Raw genomic sequence first — 26,024 nt, 5'->3', positions numbered from 1 at the left:
GGATACCCGTGGTATACACAACAGAGCAGTGTTTGTTCCTGATACTCTTAATGGAAGTAATATAAAGCAAACAAGTCCTTGTACGTTTTAACAGATATACATGTGTATGCGCATTTCGGCCATGGAGAAGGTGGGAGAGAGATTTACGGTACTACTGAATAAATACCCTTGTTAACATCAACTGCATGTCATATGATTTTTGAGAAAAAAATTACTAAATTGAACAATTGTGGCCGAATTTACTCAATTTTGCAAACTCCCATTATGATGAGTTGTGACGATAATTTTGTACAAGCATAAATATATATACATTGTACATATAATGCACATTAAGTATATCTATCTCTATAAATTTGGTATTTTTAATACTTCAACTCTTTTTGTAAAAAGAATCAAAAATTCAAAGGTGTTATCAAAAAAAAATTAAAAAATTAAATTTCAAGGATAAAATTTTTTGAAATAAAAACTCAAATAATAAACTTTCTAGTAAAAAAACGAAAATTCCTTAATTGGGGGGGGTACAGCCCCTCCAGTCTACCCCCTGCAGACGCCCTTGGTTCTATTAGGGACATTATGGAATTTATTATGTGACCATCAGATATGATAATAAATATATATATATATATAATTGTCATGAAAAAGTCTTTAAAAGTAAGACTGATTAGACTTAAGAGCCGTCTAACGAGTAAAAAGTAATTTATATATGAAAAGACGTGACTGGGTATAGTGATACTTGATTCATATACCAATATAGTATAGAGCTAAAAAAGGCAGTATAATATAGAGTGACCATTGCAAAAAATTAATGAAATCTCGTAAACGTTTAGTTCAACTCATCTTATATAAAAAAAGAAGTATTTTAAATAAAATTTAAAAAAAATAAAGGTTGACTACTCCCTGACTCATAGAATCATATTACATTTTTTTTCTCAATCTGTTACTATTATTTTTTTATTCTTGAGGAGAGAATGTCTAAGTATTGTGTGAGTGTGCTCATGAAAAACGGAAGGTAACACGAATGATTTATTGGGGTGTTATTTTAATATATTATTACAGCAACATTTTTATGTTTGTCGAGACTTAATAACACCGGGCAATGCCGGGTACTATCGCTCCTGTATAATAAAATTCAACTGAATCTTAGAGGAATAATTTTAGTCCTTATATTGACTTTTATCAAATAATGATATAATTCATAAAGCGTTTTTCTCTTGTGAAAAGTGAGATGAGAACCTGTAAATCTTTTAAATTTAATTTTATTACCTCTAATAACTTAAGTACTAAATTGTTCATCGCCTATTTATAAAGGATTTCTTTGTAATATTCGCTTCTCAACTTTTGAAGGAGTCCGAGCCACAAGGTCCTTTCTAGCAAAGCTCAGTAATATATTTTTTGATTTGCAATTTAAAATAACAATATAAATCCTAGAAAACATTGATCATTACGTTTGAATTTAAAATTTGAAGTAAGACCTTAATTATTCGTTTTTGAAGAAATAAATTTATCAGTATTGTTCATTCCTAGCTGTGGTTGGGCCAACTCCGTAAATTTAAAATGAATAAGTGCAGCCTTCTTTTTTCAATCATTGTCCTTACTTCGAGATCCATTGAATGTATGGAGGATGAATTTATGCCATCAAAATATGATGAAGGGAATTTTAGAGAGGAAGAAGATTACCCATCGTCCTTAGAAGGTAAATCATTATAAAATCATTGATTTGTATGTGTCATAAAAAATATTAGGGCCCTAAAAGGATAGTTAGGTAAAATCCTTGTTCCATCTTGTTGGAAATTCTTGTTTTATTCATTCCTCCCAAAATTTCGGTGAAGGTCTCCTTCTTGGCCTTCAATATGTCTTCCTACAATCAAAATATACGACAAACGATTGGTTGTCTCAAATATGATGAAACCGGATTATTTCATACTAATTACTCGTACTTACATCGTCTAAAAACTTTGGAAAATGTTTATTATAGAGATTATGGTAAGTTTTGACTCATCATAGATTTATTGCTGTGCACTAATCCCTTCAAAGAGTTGCGTTAAATTGGTTAAGGGAGGATTTCTGGGATTTTAATCCTATCATTTTGAGCGGTTAAACCCTAATACTTCATCAAAATGTGAATGTGAGTTCAACCATAACTATGCAATTTAACTATGTACATACTTTGTTTTTGGAAGAATAGGTTCAAGTTCGGTATAAATATTGGCTTTATAATCCATGACGATATTCCACTTACATAAAAATGTACATCATACTTTTTTTGTCAGTTGTCGATCTTTATACTATGTATTCTACTTATTAGTGTTCTCAACATTCCTTTCTGCTGTTTTCATTAACTTTCATAGGTTGACTCTTGTATGATTTAAAATATAATTAACTCAAAAAAGGTATTATATAGGATTTGGATTTTGATATCAATTTATATCTATCATTGACCTTCCTTTATAATTTATAACAATTCATACTCTGTCATTGATACTTCTTTTAATAAAACTATCAATTCAAGGTACATAATAGTTAATTAATATTATCTAAATAATTATTAACAGTTGATAAAACGAAAAAAAACAGAAGACTAGCTAATATGAGCTTTTTCAAAAAATTTCAAAAGAAAAGTCGGAATTTTATAACTTTTCAAGTTATAAGAAGATCATCCATCCTATAGAGGTTCCGCTCTAATTTTTATGCACACATATGAAATATGAGTAGGTTAAAGTCTTCGAAAAAATTGGCGAGGTTAATTTTGAAACATAGCTGGGGTGCTATTTTTTATATTTTGCAATAATGTGTTCATAGTATTTTTTGGGCATATGTTATTTTTTTATGAAGTATGAGTTGAGGTTCGTAGTCTCAAAACTAATTTAAATGAAAAAAAGAAGAAAAAAAGACATATTACATATTATTATACGTTCTAGTGACACACCTCCTACTTTTAATTTAAGGTATCTTTTCTATTTGAAAAAGGTTCCGAATTATAATGAAACATCAGTAAATCTAATGACGTAATTAAAAGCAAGGTTAATAGGAATACAAGGTTATACCATCATGTAATCAGCCTTGCTAGAATTTTCAATCTTTTGGGCAAGACAAGTAGATTTTGACAAAACACGCAGCCACTTATAGTCTATGACGTCACTATTGCTGGAGTTTTCAATTTAATGTATCGTACCGACTGCTGGGCAAGAAAAACAGATATGGCACCACTCATATACTATGATGTCAATATTAAAAGCGTGATGGAAGTCAAACATCAGTCGTACACGCGTTATGGTATAACTTTGTATTTCTATTAACCTTGATTGGAAGTAACTACATAATTTCAGCTGTTGTAGTTTCCGTAAAAAACTGATAAGAACCTGTTCTAGGACTGATAGGACTGCAGTCTTTATAGTTTTTTTAAACCGATTTGACACTGCTCGGTACTAATATATATTAAAATATCTATAATATTTTCAAAATTATAATCTGTGTTGCTATTACACGTTGTTACCTTTATTGTATGACGCAATCTTTACAACAAAAAGAAACAGAAAAAAGGCCCAAAATCATCTAATAGTTAGCCAAATAGGTCAATCATACAACCTGCTTTATATCTCTTACGTACTTCTATTCTATCACTGTCATATTATTTCTACAACATTTTTAAAATGAATTACACATATAAAGGGCAGCAAAGCGTGGACTCGAGAGATGGATTTCGAAATTCATCAATAATTTCATATTTTAAATAATAGGCAAAATAATAATACTCACAAAACATGTAGACAAGGTTTTTGCAAAACTTTTTTCACTCAATATGGCCACCTTCATTATCAATGACAACCTTTCCACGTCGCCTGAAGGCCATGTAGGAGTTGATGATAAACTCCTCGGACAAGTTGTACCATGCAGCCACTAAGGAGGACTTCACTGAGTCCACATATGGGTGTGTGGCCCTGTAGGTTTTACACTCCAAATTGCCCCATATAGAAAAGTCCAGTGGGTTCAAATCCGGTGAAGAAAGGGCCATATCACTTTGGACCAGAATCGAACCATGTTATCTGCACATAACTTTCGGCTGACTTGTAAGAGGGGTACCGTCCTTAGTCCACACGTAGTTATCTCCCGTGTAGTTAGTCTTCAGCCATGGTAAGATGGTGTACATAAGCACCTTAAAGTAGGCCTCCTGGCGGATTTTCTGTCCAGCCTTTGAAAGAGGCCATCAGAGCCTACAACGCCGAGGACCATTGTTTGGGCGGCTATTTGGTGCGGTAAACCCCTTGGACCTCTTCTTTCCCAGGTGGTTGCAAAATTGACGCATTTGCCTAGATCAATGTGAGGATTTTCTTGCATCTCTTTAGCCTCATTGTTTTCAAGCCCTGTCAGAATATTGGGTTGGGTCTTTGTGAAAGAAGCAATTCCCAAGTTGTGATTTATCCTTCTTTATATTCTTATCCAAATTTAAAAAGAACATTTTATACCTCTTGAAATTACGCTCTCCACTTCCTGACATCCTGGAGAGGTATTTTTCCTTTCTTTTTCATCTTCTCCACTTTAAAAACAAGGCTCTAGAATACTTAACAATGTCTGTAATCTTCATCAAATCAACTCCAGCATCTAGGAGATCTGAGATGTGCTGCCTTTTAGCTTTTTTCTCGCTCATGATGATGAAATGACTAAATGATTAGTATAATTTGTTTATGTAAAAAGACCAGCGGAAACAAAATATGGAAAAATAATCACTAAACCTTTTTTATAAGAATGATAATTAAAAATCCACGTTTTGCTTCCCTATCCAGTACATTTCGTAATATTAAAATATATATAGTATTTTATTCGATATTGTATCATAATATTGCTTAGTTATTGTTGTTTGTTGACGAGGTTGAAAAACACAAACTATTCAATATCAGGAATCCAGGACGACATATAGGAACAAAGAGAATGCGGGGAGGAATGAGACTAGAAGAAGTTATATAGAAACAAGTACATATATTATAGACATCATTGTTTCTCGACACTACTCGGATAAATGTATGAGAGTTACAGCTATTTATACTATTAAGATGGAACAGTACTTTACATATACACATATTAAATGATATTAATAATAAGAGGAGGGGAAGAAGGAAGGAAAGAAGAACCTTTGTAATTTCTAAATACGCTTCAGTACTATTAAAGGTTTAGCTATAAATTGATTTTTATATAGGGTAGCCAAAATTTCTTAATAATATAAATGATAAAATGACCAAAAAATAAATATAAAATAAACAAAGAGGGATCAACAAGAAATTGTATTTATGTTCTTTTAGAAACGGAGCATAAGTATTGAATAAATTATTACACTATTTAATTAATAAAAAGAATACATTATGAAATAGTCATCACGTATCAAGCGAAAGGAGGTAATCGACAGCTGACAACAAAATAGATAATGTATTTTAGTGATTAGTTTATCTGAAATATTATTTTCTTTTTTTATAGATTTTTCTCTATAGTTACTATAGAGGATTTACAAAACTATCATTTGCATTTATCAACTAGCGATAAAATAGTCATATCGATTTTGTCAATGTAAAGACACTATTGTTTGAATTGAATACAATAAGAGACTAGATGTCTCATATGTAACTATAATAATGTAAAAAATTAAGTATTACCAGAACATGTATATTATACATGAGCTATAGTCATAAAATTTAAATATATCAAAATTTATTAACTAAATGGAAAGATTCATCTTAAATTTGGTTATGGTTTCATTTGCTTAGACCGATCTTCATTGATTGAAGACGGAAAGACCTCCATATTCTTTAAGAATTAGGGCAAAAAAAAGAAGTCTGAGGTACTTTATCCTGAAAAAGAGATCGTTGATTTTTGTTATATACGGTGATAATGACGTCATGAAATTGACATTAAAATCGTAAATTATATTATGAAAATGTTGCTTATTTGGTAGTTTATTTGCTAAAGCTCCACTACAAAATTTCCCCTTCTAATTGTTCCCTTGTCTATCCAAAAAATCAGTTAACGTATTAAATTAATTCTAAATGAACTGAAATACATAAAATTGAGTTTAAAAATCAAAACAAATGTCTAAAATACTTATGTATATATGTAAATATAAATAACTTATTTAACAGTTCTTAAAGTTATTTTAGTTGATGTACCTAAATTATTAAATTACTTGTGGTGTATAATATGTATTATGTGGTTCACAAACAACTAATCAATACTGATTCATGCGTAATTGATCAGATATACATATCTAAATATTCAAATACTTTAAAACTTAGGAAAAAATCAAATAATGATTTTTCCCTTTCGCAATTTAGACACTCGCAATTTATTTTTCTTATAGATAGTGAAGCCATGGTAAAATGGAAGACTAAAGGAACATGCCACCTACAGATATCAGTCCTAAGACCTAGAATAACTTTCATAAGATTGCCAAACCACATGTATATAGACTTGGATCATCTCTCATGACAGAACAATTATTTTTTACAAAACATCCAACTCATCACGGACCTTCAAACGAGCTTGAACATACGTTTATAGCAAATAATAAATATTTCCTGGTTGAGAATATGATGGATAAGGATAGCGAGATAGGAAATCACTGCAATATTTTCCAATCTTCATTGACCTAAATATTAAGTTCAATAAAAGTTCTAAAATCATCTTTCAAGAGTTGTCCATATAATAGGGAACATATTGCCACAATCGAAGAAATTGATAGTCTGGTCCACAAAATTTCGTCTAATATGGAAAAAGGATCGACAAAATATATAAGACATAAATCATCTTCCACTCTTTACAAAAATTATTATCATAGTTCAAGGCGAAGAAGGAATTACACCCCAGAGAAACGCGTATCTTTTAAAATGAGAAAAATATTAGTAGATTAGATAAAGAAATTTAAAAGAGGTTTTTAAGGTTTAAGAAGTGTACAAGATGCAACTTGTGTAAGAAAATTGTACTAATTGCAACCAAAAAAATAATCAGCATAATTTTAAATGAAGGATTTAGTGTACTTGGGATAAAGATATTTCAATAATTGGATACTCCGTGAATTATCGACCTATAAGTGTTCTAATTTTTGACTATTTTTATAAAAATTACTAAAATATAACTATTCTATGGTACATTATGAAATTCAAATTCCCACAGTTATATTACTCATAAATACATAATAAACAAGTAATTTTAATAAATCAAAATAAAATTATAATATCAACGAATAGTTGGTAATTAAAAAGATCAATGTTGTACTTGGATATACATTGTACAACATGTACACAACATATAAACATGCATATTTATGCATTTATAATACATACAAGTACAGGGAATTTTTGTTATTATTAAACTATAATTAATAGTGCACGATTTATTGTAATTGTTACAACCGTTTAGTTAGTCTAAAAGGACCATGTTTAATGGAGGTACATGTTATTATTCGTATTTAATGCATTATTTAATTAGTTTGATGATACTTTATACAATTCATCTAACTCTTTTTCTCCATGAACTAGGGGAACTGGGGGATTTTGAATGGAATGAAGATGAAAAGATTCCTCCCAAAGATGTGTCTTCTGAAGAATGGTCTGAATTTTTAAATACTTTGAAAAAACCAATCTTAGAAACTGCTTCAGAAAGAGTTGGCCCTATTAGTGTTACTAATAATGGATTCCGGAGTCTTCAAATCGAGAATTCTAATTTAGAGGAGGAAGAGGATTGCGATATTATCCTTAAAAATAAAGAGATCGATAAAATATCTAATACAATCGTAAATATTGTTGCAAAAGTTCAATTTGCATCCACAAGTTCGGAAGCCTGCAATGTCTTTCTTTCTTTGGATGAAAATCGAAGAATAGAAATCTTGGAAATGTTAAATTTGACTGAGACTTTTCTAAATGATTTTTATGACGGTGAGAATGTTACACATAAATAACGATAATTGATTGAACATAATATCATTCAGAGTTCTAAGGAAATATGTTGATTCCCTTGGTTCTTTTTTTTCTGATAAAGCCATATTTTTTATGATTACAGAGAATTCAAAAAAGCTCAACTCCAGCAGCAATTAAGAAATCTCAATCCTACAGACACCTAAAGTTTCTCGCTCTTGCCAAGCCTTTTGCTCTGCTTATAGGAGTCAAATTGTTGGGGTTATTGAAAACAAAATTTGTTGGAAAACAAAGGCGTGGACATGAAGGCAAGCATCCAAATACATATAGATCATTGAGACAATTTCTCCCAAAAGACGCTTTACATAACTTCAAAGCTCTTCCTTCTGCAGTGGCATGCCCTCCATTCATGGAAAAACTTGGATTCAATCAAAATCTTGTTAATTTACAGAGTGAAATGAAAAAAGTACAATCCGTTGCTGATCAAAAGATGAAGGAATGTTCTACATCAGAGTTTTATGATAAAAACCAGAAGACATTTGAAAACATATCCAAAATCAACAAAATCTTAGAAAATATTAATAAATTGGATAATATCTAAATGTTATTTGGATTACATATTTCATACTAATTGTAACCACACATTTGATCATTGTAATCAATACATAATAAATCATTGTTTTTAATTATCTTGTCTCATTAGCTTTTCTTCTATTGTATATAGTTATAACCAGAAGTATGGGAATCATAATTTCATTATATTTTCTGTATCTAAAAGTTCATCGATTTGGAAAGTTTCTTCTTAAAAAAATATAATTCAAACAAACTGAGTTACAATACATACATTCACCATTGAGCCTTTAAAACGTATCATCAAAGGTCAAAAAATTATTAAACTAAATTACCAACAATGGCAAATCACACCATGGTTCTTCTCATAACTTGTATAAAAAACTTGGTTATCATCAAACCTTAGGTGCTAATCAAATAGATTATGAAAGACGTAGGGAAAGTTGTTATCTCAGTATATTTTAAAAACGAATGTTTTAGGAGATTGCAATAAGAGTTCTGATTAAATAACTTCTATCAAAACTATGTGCTTAACAGGGATTACTTTTATTTTAATTTAGGTATTAATTTAGAGGTCTGATCCTAAAATAGGCTTAAAAATTAAAACTTTAAATTAGGGGTGTACCGATACATCGTAATTGGCAAGAACTGACCTTTTTTAAAGTATCGGAATTGGCTCATTACTGCCGATTCCACCATTACCTATGCATAATAATTTATCTGGATAATATGTCTTATTAGAGCTCATTTTTCGAGGCAAAATTACGATTACAAACCAATAAAATATCTATATTGTTCAGACAAATTCAAAAAAAGAAAAGAAAGGGGGGGGGGAGGGGGGAGGAAGTACACACAATAATTATAAAAATCTGCAAGTTTGTACATTAAATTTACTTTAAAGTAACAATTTAATAATAACCACATTTTTAGTGCCCCATAAATTTAATTAGAATTATGATTCTTTCAAAAAGTCCGTAAATGTAGACGTTGGGTTAAGCGGTTTACTCTAAAGCCATTAAGTAACTTTATCACTAAATATTTCTTTTTTGTATGTTTGTTAAATAAAATTGTTTATAACAGTACTGAAGTCGATTCCATATTTTCTGAATCAAGTTCGAGTCATCAGTACAAATCCTGGGGCCATTGAAAATTCAAGAGTCCGGGATGGATACTGTTGACTCGAACTTGACTCAGAAAATATGGTTTCTATATTTCAATTTCTAAGGCTACTATATAAAACTCAGTCAGGAACTAGAGACAGTTCAATACCATTTGATCTCAGCCGAACCAGTGAAATAATAGAAAATAACCTATTGTCAGTGTTATAAGTATTTTTTTTATTAGTGTCGCAGTTGAAATTAGATCAAAGGCCCAGGGGTGATATTTAAATATGTAACAAAGGAGGAACGTCAAATTCCCTAATATGAGCTAACCAGTAATTGACTCCGAGCACGGAGAGTTATAAAAATTTAAACTTATTAACAAGTAATTATGAGAGATATATTTATGAAATTCCTTTATACATAATAAGGAATCAGTATCGGAATCGTCCATAACGATGGAATCGAAATTGGTTGAAAATTTGGTATCGGTACATCCCTCCTTTAAATCCTTTCAACCAGTGATGATGTGGCAAGAGTTAAACAGGTGTTACAAATTTACTAAAGTCTATTGAAAAAAAGTTTCTTCTTGATTGGAGGAAGTGGGATCTTGATTTCAGATCTTCTTTCCATTAGGCGCCTCTAGGCGACTGATTTTAAATTTGTTTTTCTCTTAAAAAATTAAGAGAAAATAAATTTTACTTCTTGTTTTTATTATAGTTATTTTTTCTATAATTTAGCCACTTATCAAAGTTATCCTCAAAGTTCAAAATATAAAATTCTTGAAATTGGTAAAAAAACAATAAGCTCATTTAAAGATAACAAAGAAAAAGATAGATTTCATTGCAATATGAAAAGTTTAAAAAAAATAAAAATGACTATACTAATGAAATAACTGTATCACTTATAGATTTTTTTGCAAGATCTCTGAGAAAATCATGATTTTTGTTCATCAAAGGAAATTTTTATTGAAAAATGCATATCCTTTGCTACTCCATACTTCAAAAGAATGACTTCTCTAATTCCAACTTCACAACTCGTCAAGACACAACACAAACAGCTGAGTCAACTTTAAATCAACGAAAGGATGTCTATGATCTCACTGAGAATAGTCACCCTGAAGACTTAAATAAAGATTAAGAAGGTTTTAGTAAGTATCGGAATCGATAGCAATGTAGAGCTTATGATAAATGAATCCGAATACTATCAAGGAGGAGACGTAAAAAAAATTGAACACAGTATCACTGAGGAAGAGAAGAGTTAGTCTAGCAGAAGAATCCAAAATACTGCAATGAGTTGGTTAATCAAAACAGACTTAAGTCTATGTTAATAATTTATGAATACTTGATGTTTATCTAGTTGTAATTAAAGTCAAATACATATAACTTTTTCAATCTGATAACTATTTATTCTAATTATAAATTTTTGAGTAGTCATCAATTTTATTTATAAATAGTTTTACTCTCTATGGGCTCTTACGTTATACTTATAGCAATTAGTTTTAAAAAACTTTCACAATTTGAAAAAAAAAAAAATCTAGGAAATACTTATTACTTTCTTAAAGTAAGGCTAGTAATATAACTCTGCAGTCTAAAATAGAAGTAAGCATGAAAGACAGGACAACAGAAGTTGACTGATTCACAGGAACCAGTCCCAATTCTCCATATACTTTCTAAGTAGAAGCGATTATCAGCAAAGTCGAAGGAATAATTTACTCTTCCAGATGCCATCATCTTCCAATTCCAATATATAAAGAAAAAGTCGTAGAAATAAATATACATATTATGGGAAACTTAATAAAAAACGGACAACGTTTACTTTTTATTTAATATTTTTAACCTCTAAGAATCAAGAAATAGAATGAAGAATTTCAAAGTTAATAACTAATGCAATCTTATAATTTGTATATTAATTCCTTACTTTTCTCTCGATCTCCATCTCTGGATACCAATGAGTGTATTTAAAATCTTTATTGAAGAAATAATAAATTCACATTACTGCTAACAATTATTTGAAATTTTTTATAATTTTAGCCTTTATTTTTATATCAAAAAACTTTAAAAAAACATAAAATACAAAAAGTTTTAGATAAAATCAACTTTTTAATATCATATGTTATTCTATGTATTGTTCATACCTAATTGAGGTTATCGCAAGGAATGATTCTGAAAAAAATGGAAGGAATAGAGAAAAACGGAGATTTCTATTTCTAGCTATTTTTGATCCATAAGAAAAAAAAAAAACTATTCTTACAACACAAAATTTCACAAATTTTATTTAAAATTCAAAAAAATGAAGCAAAGGTATCGTTGCTTAGAATTTTTTCTTTAATATGAATGTGTTTTTTATATAAATATAATGCTTCAGAGAATAGCCTCTCAAAGATGGCATATCATTATATTTACATAAGCAAAGTTTATCTAGATGTTTGTCGTAAAGTCATTTTTGATGTAAGAAGTAACAATGTAGCACGTGTTTGTGGCTAATGCTCAGCGTGTAATAAAAATGTAGTGAAGCAAAGTTTATTATTGGTGTAATAATAATTCTAAAAAAATGGGACTATATAAAACAAAGTTTATCACCTCTTAATAACTTCGAGCAATGCCAGATACTCGTGCTAGTTAGATTATAAGTATGAGCAAAATTTGATGTTGTTAGGATTTTGTTTTTAGCCAGATGATCTCTAATGACGTTCAACTATATTTTATTCAATTATAAGATGTCATTATTCTATTGATCAAACATATTATCACCAGTTGTATTTCCCCGATATGTTCTTCATCTGTTGACAATATCTCTAATATGCGAACTTGGAAACACAGAAATGTCACATTTTATGATGTTGAAGAAGAACTTAGATTCAAAAGGTTTGTAGGAACTGGTAGTTTTTCCTCTATGGAAATTTACATTAGGAAACAAAGCTCCTTGCTTTATTTGGTTAAACTACGAAATAGTTTCTTATCGGCGAGATTAATACTTATAAATGTTTTCTGTTTCTTCATTGAGTCATGAAATATGTGTATGACATGGTTAGAGATTTGACTCCTGTTTCATTGCCAAAAGTTTGAAAAATAATATTTAGGGTATAAAATAAGCATTGAATTGTTTAATAAGTCATTTCTATGTGTATAAATTATTATTTTTTAGTTTCAATCCTGTATTTTATGTCGTTTAGCCAAGAAATTTGAATTTGTGACTAATTTTGCCAAAAAATGACTGTTTTTGCGTGGCAAATTTTTTGAAATTCCAATTTTGTAGACCTATAGAATCTTCAATGTACATTTAAAAGACCATTATATATGTTAAATTAATAGATAGTGGCCAGGATTTTAAAATAAAACTGTTTGTTTAATTGTTTCTTTCATAACTTTTGTGCAATGACCGTTTAAAAAAGATGTACCAACTGAGAAACGGGAATCAAATTCACACTTTTTGATAAATGCCTGGCTTTAGGTAACCATATATAATTATAAGAAAGACCTACATGCTTCATTTACGTATTATCTTATTGGCAATTTAATCATCTTTGAATTGATACCTAATTTAAACTATTTATTGAACAGGGACATTAAAAATATATATATATTAGCCCTACTCCCTAATTTTATTGACGTCTGAAAAAAAATACCATCTGTCATAAAAATGGATATTATATAAAAATGTTTGGAGCCATGTACTTAAAAATTTATCGTTTTTACCTGAAATAGTATCCTTTAGACTGATGTGTTTAATTTTCTCTTAGCTAGTGTAATATTTCCGATTTATTTCTACGATTTACGATTTTGCAAAATTTGGCATTATGAAAGGCCGTGACAAAAATAAAGATTGAGCGATATTCGTTGTTGCTTAATTGATAATGTCCATGACATACTTCTTTATGAAAATTATACCCAATTTTAGTCAAAGTAATTAATATTTCTGATTTTTTTTTTTTTTTTACAAAGCAACAGAAACTTGACTTTACCCCTACACTATAAGATTAAATATAATAATAAATGGTTTAAATGAATTAAAATATATATGAATTAGTATAATTTTATTCTTATTTTAAATAAATTGTTTAAGAATCATATATTAAGTATTAACGTAAACCTGATCCGGATACTTAATCCCTTTATTTAAACGTTGATAGTATCAGTCTCCCTTGGTGTAAAAATTGGTGTGGGGTATCACTAGAAATTACAGTTCATAGACTTTAATACATGAAATTTTCGATTGCATTAATTTTTGTTTAATTAGTATTTAAAATGTAATAGATGAGTAATATTTGCAATGTGTCTGTATTTTTCGGAAGTTTTAAACTAACATTCAGCAACCTCTCGAATATTTTGTATGACGTAATTTTAAATTAAACTGGATAATGTAACTAGGTATCAATTAAGTTTTTGAAATCAATTACATTGATCAACAATTCAATTTATTTGTCTCTAACTTATCAAAAATCAATTATTAAATATACATACTATATCATTATGGCTAAGTCATGTAGTTATGAGGTTATTTATCATTTAAATTTTCTTTAATATAATCAGCAGAAAATAGTTTAACTATATTTTGGAGATCTGGGCTTTCAATAGTTAATTGAAATCCAACAATATGTCATAATCACCTATTTATATTCAAAGGGGTCTGCACAGGGTGAGTTGTACTCCCCCCCAATCAAGGAACTTCCGTTTTTATCAGCCAAAAATTATCCCTTTGAGGGATTCTTTTTAAAAAATTTCTTTTTTCTTTTAACTTTAAAACTCTACAAAAAATTAAGCCTTATCCCTCCTCATGCTTTGTTGCAATCTTTTCGGTACATCAAGGAAATTTAGAAAAATTAATATCAATAAGTATACCTATATTTTTTTAACTAATGTAACATTCTATTTTAGCCTCTGTTTGAGAGATTAATCTTAAATTTGCTAAATTTCTTTGGTCAGAAGAAATTTGTTTAGTTCCTGGTGAGCAACTTTGTGTTCACTGCAGAGTGCATACTTTCCAAATTATGAATATGAACAATTATGATTTTATAAAAACTTCCAATATTGGTGAAGAGTACAAAATAGATAAATCCAGAATTTTGTTTGAATGATATTCTTAATAATATGGACTCCATGAATGATCATAGCTTAAATAAAAATATGTTGGATATATTTGCCCGAAGAAATTTGAATGCAATCTCTAATAGTTTATCGGACATATATTATTCTGCCTGTAATACCAGAAAATCATCGTTTGAATGCGATAAATCAACAATTTAGTAAATAAAAATAATAAAGCAAAAGGCCAAGGATGTTGATAAAAAAACTTTTTTTGTCTTTAACTCTTGGTTATTGACGAAGACCGTGAATGAGTTGTGAGCTTCATATTACTTACTAAATGGAGGAAGACATGCAATTATAAATTGTGTTAATAACCCTAACCAAGTTAAGAATTCGTACATGATTTTAATTATTATGACAACAATTCAAGACAATTTTTTGGAAAAAAAGGAATATATTGTTCTGCGTTTTGAAATTCAATGTGATAATTGTGGGTAAAAAAGTTAGAATAAGATAGGAATTTTTGCCATATTTCACGATTGATTTTCTTTTAGAGGGTAGAATAAAAATTATATAATTATTGATATATTATCAAATATGTAAAAGACAAAAAATTAATAACTACTTGATATTTTTAAGTATATTGTCCTTAAATTTCCTTAAATCCTGTAACTTGTTTCTCGTTTTCTTACAATAAAGAATTCAGAAACAACTTATCTACTGAACTCCTTATACTCAACTAAAGCATATATTTATATAGATAAAAATTATTTACTTGTATGTTGAAAAATGAAACCGAAAATTAACCTGGTCACTATGATAATTTGAAGAATGTTTGGGAGAATAAGTGCATAACCGTCATGACGTTTCATTAAATTACCTGAGAGCAGCTTAAGGGTGAAGGAAATAAACCCAAACCCTACTCCGTATCCGGCAATGACACAAGTAGGAATTACTCCCACATCGATCTTCAATTCTACTCTGAATCCAACTAGGACTTACAGTTATAATTCCACAACAAATCCTCAGTGTTTCTTTTCGTCTTTTAAGCACTAGTGATTATTTTATACTTAAAAGTTATATGTTCTCTCTTCAAGAGTATAAGAATAATGCTAACAGCCTTGGAAAATAAAAAAACATATATTCAGATAGCAAATACAAAAAACCGTTTTTTTTTTCAATATCATATTATTTTTAGGGATGAAAATCCGTTGTTTTTTTTAGCTCCCCGTTTTTTTAAATTTTTAATCTGAAGAATTAATTTTCCATTCCTCAGATGTTCTCATTATTATTTAATTCCATAGGAGTGAACTTCTTTTTTTATTACATACCAAACTTGATGGAACATTCGTGTGTGCGGACGTAGAGTAATCTTGAGAAACATCATGACAGCTAAGCTGCTCTCCTCCAAAACATTTTTAAAATTGTCAAGGGTAACATGTTGATTTTCGTTTTTTTTACATTCTCAGGGGAGCTCGTACCCTCGGAGCAACATTCACCCATGATTTTCATAACAATTACAAAGTTTCTAAATCTTTCACGCCTCCTTCTTGTTCTTAACGTTCTCCTGTGACTACGATTTACAAAACTTTCTTTTGATGTTACGAGACAGTCAGGGTCCACAATCCTTCGTTCTCTTCAGGTCTCTAACATGCCGAGGGACCCTGTGAACAGCAAAATTTAAGTGGCATTTGAGAGTTGTAACAACCCAATCCTCCCATTTTTCCATACACCCAGGGAGTCATTTACGAGTGTATATTCCTTCATATAAGAGGTCTTCGATCTTGGGAGACGTTGCACCAATACACACACTAATTGATCGACTTTCGAGTTCTTGCAGTTATTGAGTTAATTGTTCCTTGATTCTTCTCCACAATTCCGCAACCTGAGGGTTTAAGACACTTTCAAATAGAATGTTGACTCTCCATTCGCTCAGGCAATACAAAACATTTTGACCTAAACTTCATCCCATTATCACACACAATATCTTCGGAAGGTCCTATCTGACATAACCCTTATCCCATTCTTTGGCACACTTCCACTTCATTCTCACTTTCTAACACTTTTCATATGGCGAATCTGTTCGGTCTACCATCGGCAATGGTTTCGAACTTTTTATACCCGACATGCGTATTGTCGACTGTAATTCTATGTCATACCTTTTCAGCGTTGGGCAAGTTACTTTCAAAATGTAATATATTTCATATTACTAGTTACTTGCATTTGAAAGTAATACGTTTCTTTACAGTATTATCTTCTGTGTAGAGTAATAAGTTTTCTCTGATAAATTGAAAACAATGCGAGTATAACCACTTAAAAAATATTGAATTATCCTTCGTTCTTGCCATCTTAAAATCTCCAAACCAAATAATCTTCTTCTTGTGTTGATTTAAAACAGTCTTCTTCTCCTCATTATTTACGGCTGTTGCGTCTGAATGTTTCTTCTTAAACACCTCGCCTGTGAGACAGCTCGGATTATAATGTGCGTTACCGGACTCAGTAACTGTAGTAATATTACAGTAGTGATTTACATTACTCAGTTACTGCCTAATGTAATGTCTTAGAGTAACGCGTTACGCCCAATACTGTACCTTTTCCAATGATAATAACCCGCTTTCGTTCCTTTTGGTTATATTATCAATCGAACTGTCTCCACCTCATTGTCATTGACCATTGCAATGAGATCCATTGTGATGCCTGTATCATAGGTGGCAAATCTGCTCTCAAGCTCCGATACAATATCATTGATTGATTTGTTTTCGGGCCATTGTTAGTCAACTTTTCTGCCTTGAAATTCACCTGACAAGCAAGATGTGTGTCTTTGGAGTGTTTTCAACAATTCAATGACGAAAAAAAAATCATGATTAAAGATGCTGTCGAGCGAAGAAGTTGCTGTTGAACTAGAGAATGTATTTTTATCTTTTCTCATTATAATGAGGGTTTTCATGATTCTGATCATCCCTAAAGATACAACGTGTATAGCATTGTAGCGGAGACTCCAGCGGGTGGCAGAGTAGTTCTTCAGGGTCATCATCTTTGCAAGGTCCTCATCTTCACTTGTTATCTTCACCGACTTGTAGATTGCCGACCTCTTTGGTGACCCTTCAATGAAGTTGTATAAAATTTGCACTGTCCTCATTGTATTTTTCAATAGGGTTATATCTGAGAGAAGATCCTTGACTACTGGGCGTCAGCAATGGATGTAGACACACAGGCTCCTTCCACCTAGTGACGAGACCTTGCTTGATACCGGATATGTTAGAAGTACCATCCACGGCCAGGGAGATAGTGTGGGCGGGAGTAACTTTAAAAAACTTGAGGAAGCTCCCTTTCTTGATCCCTTCACTCGTCAGATATCCCAGTGACAGACTGAACTACTCTGTATTTTATATATCTGATGATGAACAACAATCCCAGAGAACCAGTAGTCATCATCGCTAGCACAAGTCTTGACATCTTCATTTATATTCTCTGTCACTTTGGATGCTTTAATCTTTAATTTGAATTTTAGCTACATTAAGTACAATTTGCGGTGCCTCCAAAGGATTAAGTAAAATCATTTGTTCATTAAAATGAACTATAATTTGTTGGAAAATGTATTCCATATTTAATTTTGAGAAAAAATATATTCTAGTTTCCTTTTGGGTCGACGTGCTTCAAATATGTATGTAATTATATTATAATGACTGAGTACTATTAATAGCTGTTCATAAGTCATATATAATAGATTTTAATAATTAATTATGACATAATTAATCTATATTTACATATGGGAATGGTGGATTTACATGGTTGGGTTGGAGTTGTCCTTTGAATTTCTTTTTTTTTATAGTCCGCTGATGCGGAAAAAGCGCAATACTGACATACGGCTATGTCAATATTGTATAGTGTTGCATAAAATATGAGTTAAGAACTCATTTTTAAGAAGGAGCTCATATACAAAAAGGAAAGAGCATTAAAATATCCGTTTTAAAAAAAAAAAAAAAATAACCTATGTGTCTTTAGATGAGGTTAAACAACGATCTTGTGTAGCTAAAGCTCGGCCAGGGAGCGCTCTAGTGGAGTCCCTGGTCATCAATCTTCACGTCATATTAAAAAGGAAAAGAAAAAGGGAGTAAATATAAAAAGGTTTGTAAATACTAAGCATTGTTATTGTGGGAGTTTTTTTGTTGTTGGGCACCTGAACAATCTTTTTTTATTTTCTCAAGCTGTTATATTCATTCATGAGGAGAAAAAACCTAAGTATTGAGTAACTTCGTAAGACTTCTATATTAATAGAGCATAGTTTCTCTGTTTGTCAATACCTAATTACTCTTGACAATGCCAGATACTCCCTCTAGTATATACATAATTAGATATTAACTTTAATTGTAATTATATTCAAATGAAGCTCAGATGAATAATTTTAGCCCTTATATTGACTTTTATAAAATAATGATAAAGTTCATACGGCGCATTTCTTTTGTGAAAAGTAAGATAAGAACTCTGGAAATCTTTTAAAACTATAATTTCATTACTTCTAATGACTTAAGTACTAAATTATGTAGCACATATTCATAAAGGATGTCTCTCTAAATTTCCTTTCTCCACGCTTGAAGAAGTCAAAGCCAAGAGGTCCTTCCCAACAAAGCTCCTTAAGATATTCCTTGATTTTTAATTTGAAAAAATAATATAAATCATAAAAAAAACATTAATCATTGCGTTTGAATTAAGAATTTGAAGTAAGACATTAATCATTTTTTTGAAGAAATAAATTTATCAGTATTGTTCATTCCTAGTTGTTGCTGGGCTTACTCCTTAAATTTCAAAATGAATAAGTGCTGCCTTTTAGCAATCATTGTCCTAACTTGGGGATCCATCGAGGGCATGGATGAATTTATGTCAGCGGGATATGATACCGAGTCTTTTAGAGAGGGAGAGGATTCCCCAATGACTTCATCGTCCTCAGAGGGTAAATCATTATATAATCATAGATTTATATGTTTGCATAAAAAGATGACGGTCTAAAGGCAATACCCTGGTTACATCTTGTTGAAATTTTTTGTTCTATTCATTCCTCCCTATAAGTTCAAAATATTTCAATGAAGGTCTTCTTCTTGGCCTTTTATAAATCTTCCTGCTATCAAACTCTACTATAAATGATTGACTGTCTCAAATGTGATGAAAAATGATTATTCTATACTAATTTGTCGTACTTATATCGTCTACAAAATAAGGAAAATGTTTTTTTAGAAAGATTATGGTAAGGCTACACTCTTCATTCAATTATTGCCTGGTATTACCCCGATCAAAGATCTTTTTGTAAGAAAACAGCTGCTTTAAATTGGTTAAAATTGCAATACTTCATCAAAATGTGACTGTGAGTTCATCCGTAATAGTGCAATTTTTTTATATATATATTTTGTTTTTGGAAGAATAGGTTCAAGTTTGATATAAATATTGACTTTATAATCCACGACGATATTCCACAGACATAAAAATGTTTAAATATATGTTTTTTTTTAACTATCAACTTTTCTACTTCTATTGTACTTATTAATGTCCTCAGCATTGGTTGGTTCAAATGGAATTAGCTCTTGTTAAGCCCTAAATTTATCTATATATTTAAGAATATTCCAATAATTGTGGAGAAGTTACTAATTATTTACTGATTTTGAGCCTTTTTTCCTTTCATGATTTTGGAGGAAAGGTTGAAAGATAGAATAAAAATAATGTCGTGAATCATATATAGTAACATAATTTCACTTATTATATTATATTAAGATGTCCTGAAAGACATAAACTGTTGTAAACTACTTATATATTTATGTAAATATAAATAACTTATTTAACAGTCCTTCAAGTTATTTTAGTTGATGTACCTAAATTATTACATTACTTGTGGTGTATAATATGTATTATGTCGTTCACAAACAAATGATCAATACCGATTCGTGCATAATTAATCAGTTACACATAACTAAATATTCAAATACCTTAGAACGTAGAACAAATTCAAATAATAATTTTTCACTTTTGCAATTTAGACACTCGCAATTTATTTTTCTTATAGAGAGTGAAGCCATGGTAAAATGGAACTCTAAAGAAAAAAGGCCACCTGCAGATAGTAATATAAGTCCAAATACCTGGAATAACTTTCTTAAAATTGCGAAACCACTTGTATATAGACTTGGATCATCTCTCATGACAGAAGATTTTTTATCAAAACATCCAAGTGTTGATGGACCTTCAAACAAGATAAATAAAATATTTACGTCTGATAATAAATATCGCATGGGTGAGGATATGATGGGTAAAGAGAATCAGATAGGAGATAACTGCAATTTTTTCCATTCTTCATTGACACAAATATCAAGTTCAATAAAAGATCTAAAATCATCTCTCAAGAGTTGTCCATATAATAGTGAAAATATCGCCACAATTGAAGAAATTGATAGTCTGGTCCGCAAAATTTCGTCTAATAAGGAAAAAGGATTAAGAAAATATAAAGGACATAAATCATCTTACACTCGTTACAAAAATAATCATCATAGTTTCAGGCAAAAATGGAAATAGACCCAAGGAATACGTGTACCTTTTAAAATGAGCAAAATATTAGTAGATTAAATAAAGAAATTTAGAAAAGGTTTTTTGTATTTTAGTTCAGTTTTTTTATGTTTGTATATACATACATGTATACATGTATATGTATTTACATTATAATATAAATTGTCCTTTTAAATGGAAATTAATGGAAGTCAGTGTTTTAAGTACAGGGATTTTTTGTTACTATTAACGCATATTTAATATTGGACGATTTATTGTAATTGCAACAACCGTTTATTCTTCGTATCTAATGCATTACTTAATCAGTCTGATGATACTTTATACAATTTATGTAACTCTTTTTCTCCATAAAATTATCAATTCCAACCGTTTTACCTTGGTCATTTATAATGGAATAAAGGTATAAAGATTCCTTCCAAGGATGTTTCACCTGGGAATGGTCTGAATTTTTAAATACTTAAAAAAAATAAAAAATCTAGAAACTGTTTCACAAACATTTCTAATAAGTGATACCAATAATGGATTCAGGAGCCTTCAGATTGAGAGTACTAATTTCGAGGAGGAAGAGGATTGCAATATTATCTTTAAAAATAAAGAGATCGATTAACATAATATAATCGTAAATATCGTTGCAAAAGTTCAATTTTCGTCCACAATTTCAGAATCCTGCTATTTATTTCTTTCTTTGGATGAAAATCGAAGAATTGAAATCTTGGAAATGTTAGATTTGAATAAGACTCTTTTGAATAAATTTTATTATGGTGAGAATATTACACATAATTTACGATAATTGATGAGTATCCTATCACTAAGAGATGTAAGGAAATATGTTGATTCCATTGGGGTTTTTTTCTTATAAAGGCACATCTTTTGTGATTACAGAGAATTCAAAAAGTTCAAATCCAGCAACAATTAAAAAATCTCAATCCTTCAGACACGTCATGTTTTTTGCTCTTGCCAAGCCTTTTGCTCAACTTGTTTGGGTTTATTGAAAGGAAAACTTATTGAATATAAGGTGCATGATGCAGAAACTTCAAATATTTATGGACAATGAATACTAGTATATTATTGGTATAGATCATTGCTACAATTTGTTCCAAAAGACACTTTACATAACTTCAAATATTTTCCTCCCGCATTGTTAAAGCCTCCATTCATCGAAAAAGTTAGATTCAATCAAAATCTTATTAATTTACGGGATGATAGGAAGAAAGTAAACTCAGTGGCTGATCAAAAGATGATGGAATGTTCTACATCAGAATTTTATGATAAAAACCAGGAGACATTTCAAAACATATTCAAAAAAACAAAATTTTAGAAAGTATTAATAAAATGGATAATATCTAAATGTTATCTAGATTACATATTTCATAAAAATTTTGACTATACATTAGATCATTATAATCAATACACAATAAATCATTGTTTTTAATTATTTTGTCCATTAGCTTTTCTTTTATTGTTGTATAATTATAACCAAAAGTTTGGGAATTAGAATTTCTTTATCTAAAAGTTTATCAATTTGTAAGATTTCTTTTTAATTAAATCTAACTGAGTTACAATACATACATACACCATTGAGCCTTTAAAACATATCATCAAAGATCAAAACATAATTTAACTAACTAACCAACAATTACTGTTCCTATTATTTTGCAGAAATTTTGGAAGGCCAAGAAATTGATACATCAAGAAAAAAACCAAACCATCATAGTTCTAAATCATATCGATTCATTCACCTTGCTAAACCATTAATATTGGGAATTGGAGCTAAGCTATTGGCTGGAAAACTTCTTGGGGGATTGCATGCGAAGAAATCACACCATGGTTCTTATCATCGACCTGGTTATCATCGAACTTTAGACGTCAATCAAATGGATGATGAAAGACGTAAGGAAAGTTGTTATCTCCGTCCTATACTTTAAAAAGGAATGTTTTTGAGGATTGCAATAAGAGTTCTGATTAAATAACTTCTATCAAAATTTGCTTAATCATATTTCAGTTTAGGTATTAATTTAAAGGTTTAATCTTAAAATGGGCTGAAAAATTAAAATTTTAAATACTTTCAACTAGTGGTGATGTGGAACGACTTTAATGTTTAAGGGCATGTTTTAATTTTAGCTCTACGCTATAAATTTATTAAAGTATATATTCGGAATATTTTGGAACTTATTGTTTTTTATAACAAAAGTTCAGATCTTTTCTCGATTAGGCGCTCCTAGGCGACTGATATTAATATTTAAAGAAAATCGTATTTTGTTTTTTTCGAAAAAAAAATTTAAAGGAAATAAATTTTATTCTTGTTTTTTATGATTTTTTTTCTAACTCACCTTCCTCTCAAATATTTATTGCAAGGTAGGAGGCGTGGACCTCATTGCTACTGTCTTCATCTAACATAAGCTATAGAACTAAGCCTACACGTTACATTTATATTTATTTCATAGTTTAGATCTGAATTAAACGTTATGCAATAGTATATCCAATTATTACATGTATTCTGTGTAAATTATTAAAGTATTTTTTATAGGAAGCACAAAACATTATGATCAGAATACAGATGCTGATTTAAAAAAGTTAAAACCTCAAAGTTATCTTAAGAAGACAAAAGAAACACTTCTTGAAATTGGTAAAAAACTTGTAAGCTCATTTAAAGATAACGAAGAATCAGACAGATTTCGTGCACAATGTAAAAAGTTTCAAAAAAATGACTATAGTATGGATATAACTGCATCACTTAAAGATTTTTTGTATGATCTCGTAAAAAATCAGGATCTTTGTTCATCAAAGGAAATTTTCATTGGAAAATTCATATCCTTTGCTACTCAATACTTTCAAAAGAATGACTCCTCTATTTCAAAATTCAAAAATGATAATCAAGCAACTGAGTCAACTTTCAATGAACAAAATGATGTCTTTGATCCCCCCTGAGAATGGTCACCCTGAGGTATTTAATCAAGATAATGAAGGTTTTAGCAAGTATCCGAAAGATGCAATTGATAGCAGTGAAGAACTTGTGACAAATGAATCCAATTACTATCAAGGAGGAGACGAAAAAAAAAAATTGAACACAGTATCACTGAGGAAGAGAAGAGTTCTGAAGAGTTAGTGTAGAAGAAGAATCCAAAAGACTGCAATGAGTTAGTTAATCAAAACAAACTTGAATCTACATTAATCATGTATAAATACTTGATATTTGTCTAGTTATAATTCAAGTCAAATATATATAGCTTTCAAATTTTAAATAAAAATCTAGAAGATACTTAAAGTTTTTATTGAAACTATTATCCATTCACATTACTGTTAATTACTGTCTATTTTTGAAGTTTTTATGAGAATAAAGCTCATGATTTCCTTTTTTTTACGTAACTTTAAAAAAATAACATAAAATACAAAAAGTTTTAGATCAAACTAGCTTTTTAATATTAAGCATTAATGTGTAGATATATGTAGTAGTGTGCAAGGTAATTTGAAATATAATGTATGTCAATTACGCATATTTGGACTGATGCATGTCATCCACCACGTGTTTTCCTTTTTTCCCTTTGTCGATGGAGCGTGATGTCACAGTCGATATACGTTTAAATTTATCTATTGAGTTTAACATATAATTATAAAGTAATTGATCTTAATAATTCAGACCAAAATGTTTTTCAATTTTTAAACAAACTTAACTACTTTTTAGATACTATCTCTAAAAATGTTGAATTTGTTAGTGAAAGACTTAAGTTTAGATATAGAGAGCCAAATTTATTCTGCAAAGATATTAAATGATTTTTATGTCAATATATTAAAATAATGCTAAGACATATTAAACTAAAGGCGTTCAATATTATACATCGAACGAACTGATTGGAATGTCAATATATACAAAGGTGTAGTCAAAATAAATTATTATTAATGTAAAAGTTAGGTACTGCTTCTTCATTTTTTTCAATATATTTCATGAAATGATAACTGAATTGTTGGTTATGTAAATGCTTAGGAGTTGAGGATTGTATCACGCTGATGCACTATAAATCGTGAGAGTTCTAAAATTGAATATCTTATACGTTAACATCATCATGGATATATAAGCTAGACATAGCTCCAAGCTTGACCATATATTATTATAATTTAACTTGTGAAATACTAAAAAAAGTATCTGTAGCTTTATCCATTTTTTACTGTGGTCTCAGAGATCTTAGGTCGATTTTGGTGTTAATCTGTCTCAAGATGTAATGACTAAAAAGTATGAAAATGTATACCATGATTCAGTTGCAAAATATTAGAAATGGAATATTTCTTACTAGTGATTTGTCAAAGGGATTCTGGTGAGGATCGTTGCAAATCACATTATATTTAATTTAAACATTTCAAGCTAAAGTATCATTAATAATAATTAATTATAACGATAATTTATATCAAATAAGATGGCTCAAATATAAAATACTACTTTAGGATTTAAATTATTGAAACACAGTTTTGATACTGACAGATTGCATTAAAATTCCGAATCCGCCTTTTTATAGTTGATACACAAGGAGCGAGAAGAAGGTCACTTAATTGAATGTAGGATCTGTAACCTTTTAAGAAGAGAGACTTGAGAACCAGTCCCTGAATAATATCCTCTTCCTTCGATCTACCAGATTCTTCCCGCTGACAATGAGTTTACTTTGGACCTCACTAAATATTTTTTCAAGTACTGCTTTTATCATCCTTAGAAAATATGAATGAGATATTAGCTTCTTATTGCTTTCCTCAAAATGATTTCACAAATTCCGGGTGTCTTTCCATGAAAACCCTTTCGATGACAATCTCCTTCTCCTTGAGTAATCCTTAGGGAAATCCGATAAACCACCTTATTCGGTGAGTCACTAATAGCAACTGCACAGATCCGAGATTTATTG

The 26,024-nt window shown here is 29.9% G+C and overlaps 1 protein-coding gene across 5 annotated transcripts; it reads left to right on the top strand.

Annotated features, from left to right (window-relative positions):
- Positions 1–1,305: 1,305 nt before the first annotated feature.
- On the top strand, positions 1,306–24,397 carry LOC121120380 (uncharacterized). Of its 5 annotated transcripts, none has more exons than XM_040715241.2 (4): positions 1,306–1,465; positions 1,525–1,693; positions 22,798–23,028; positions 23,666–24,397. In XM_040715241.2, the coding sequence occupies exons 2-4, from the start codon at positions 1,555–1,557 to the stop codon at positions 24,064–24,066; spliced, it is 771 nt and encodes a 256-aa protein (XP_040571175.1). In that variant the 5' UTR covers positions 1,306–1,465; positions 1,525–1,554; the 3' UTR covers positions 24,067–24,397. The 5 variants fall into 5 exon arrangements, 4 of the variants coding, with proteins under 4 accessions (XP_040571175.1, XP_040571178.1, XP_071745487.1 ...); XM_040715244.2 differs by lacking the exons at positions 22,798–23,028; positions 23,666–24,397 and adding exons at positions 7,521–7,916; positions 8,041–8,581; XM_071889386.1 differs by lacking the exons at positions 22,798–23,028; positions 23,666–24,397 and adding exons at positions 7,521–7,916; positions 8,020–8,581.
- Positions 24,398–26,024: the final 1,627 nt, after the last annotated feature.

Source organism: Lepeophtheirus salmonis, chromosome 6 (assembly GCF_016086655.4).
Source record: "Lepeophtheirus salmonis chromosome 6, UVic_Lsal_1.4, whole genome shotgun sequence".
Taxonomy (NCBI): domain Eukaryota; kingdom Metazoa; phylum Arthropoda; class Copepoda; order Siphonostomatoida; family Caligidae; genus Lepeophtheirus; species Lepeophtheirus salmonis.
Note: the sequence above shows the minus strand (reverse complement) of the source record. Positions and strands in the feature narration are given on the sequence as shown.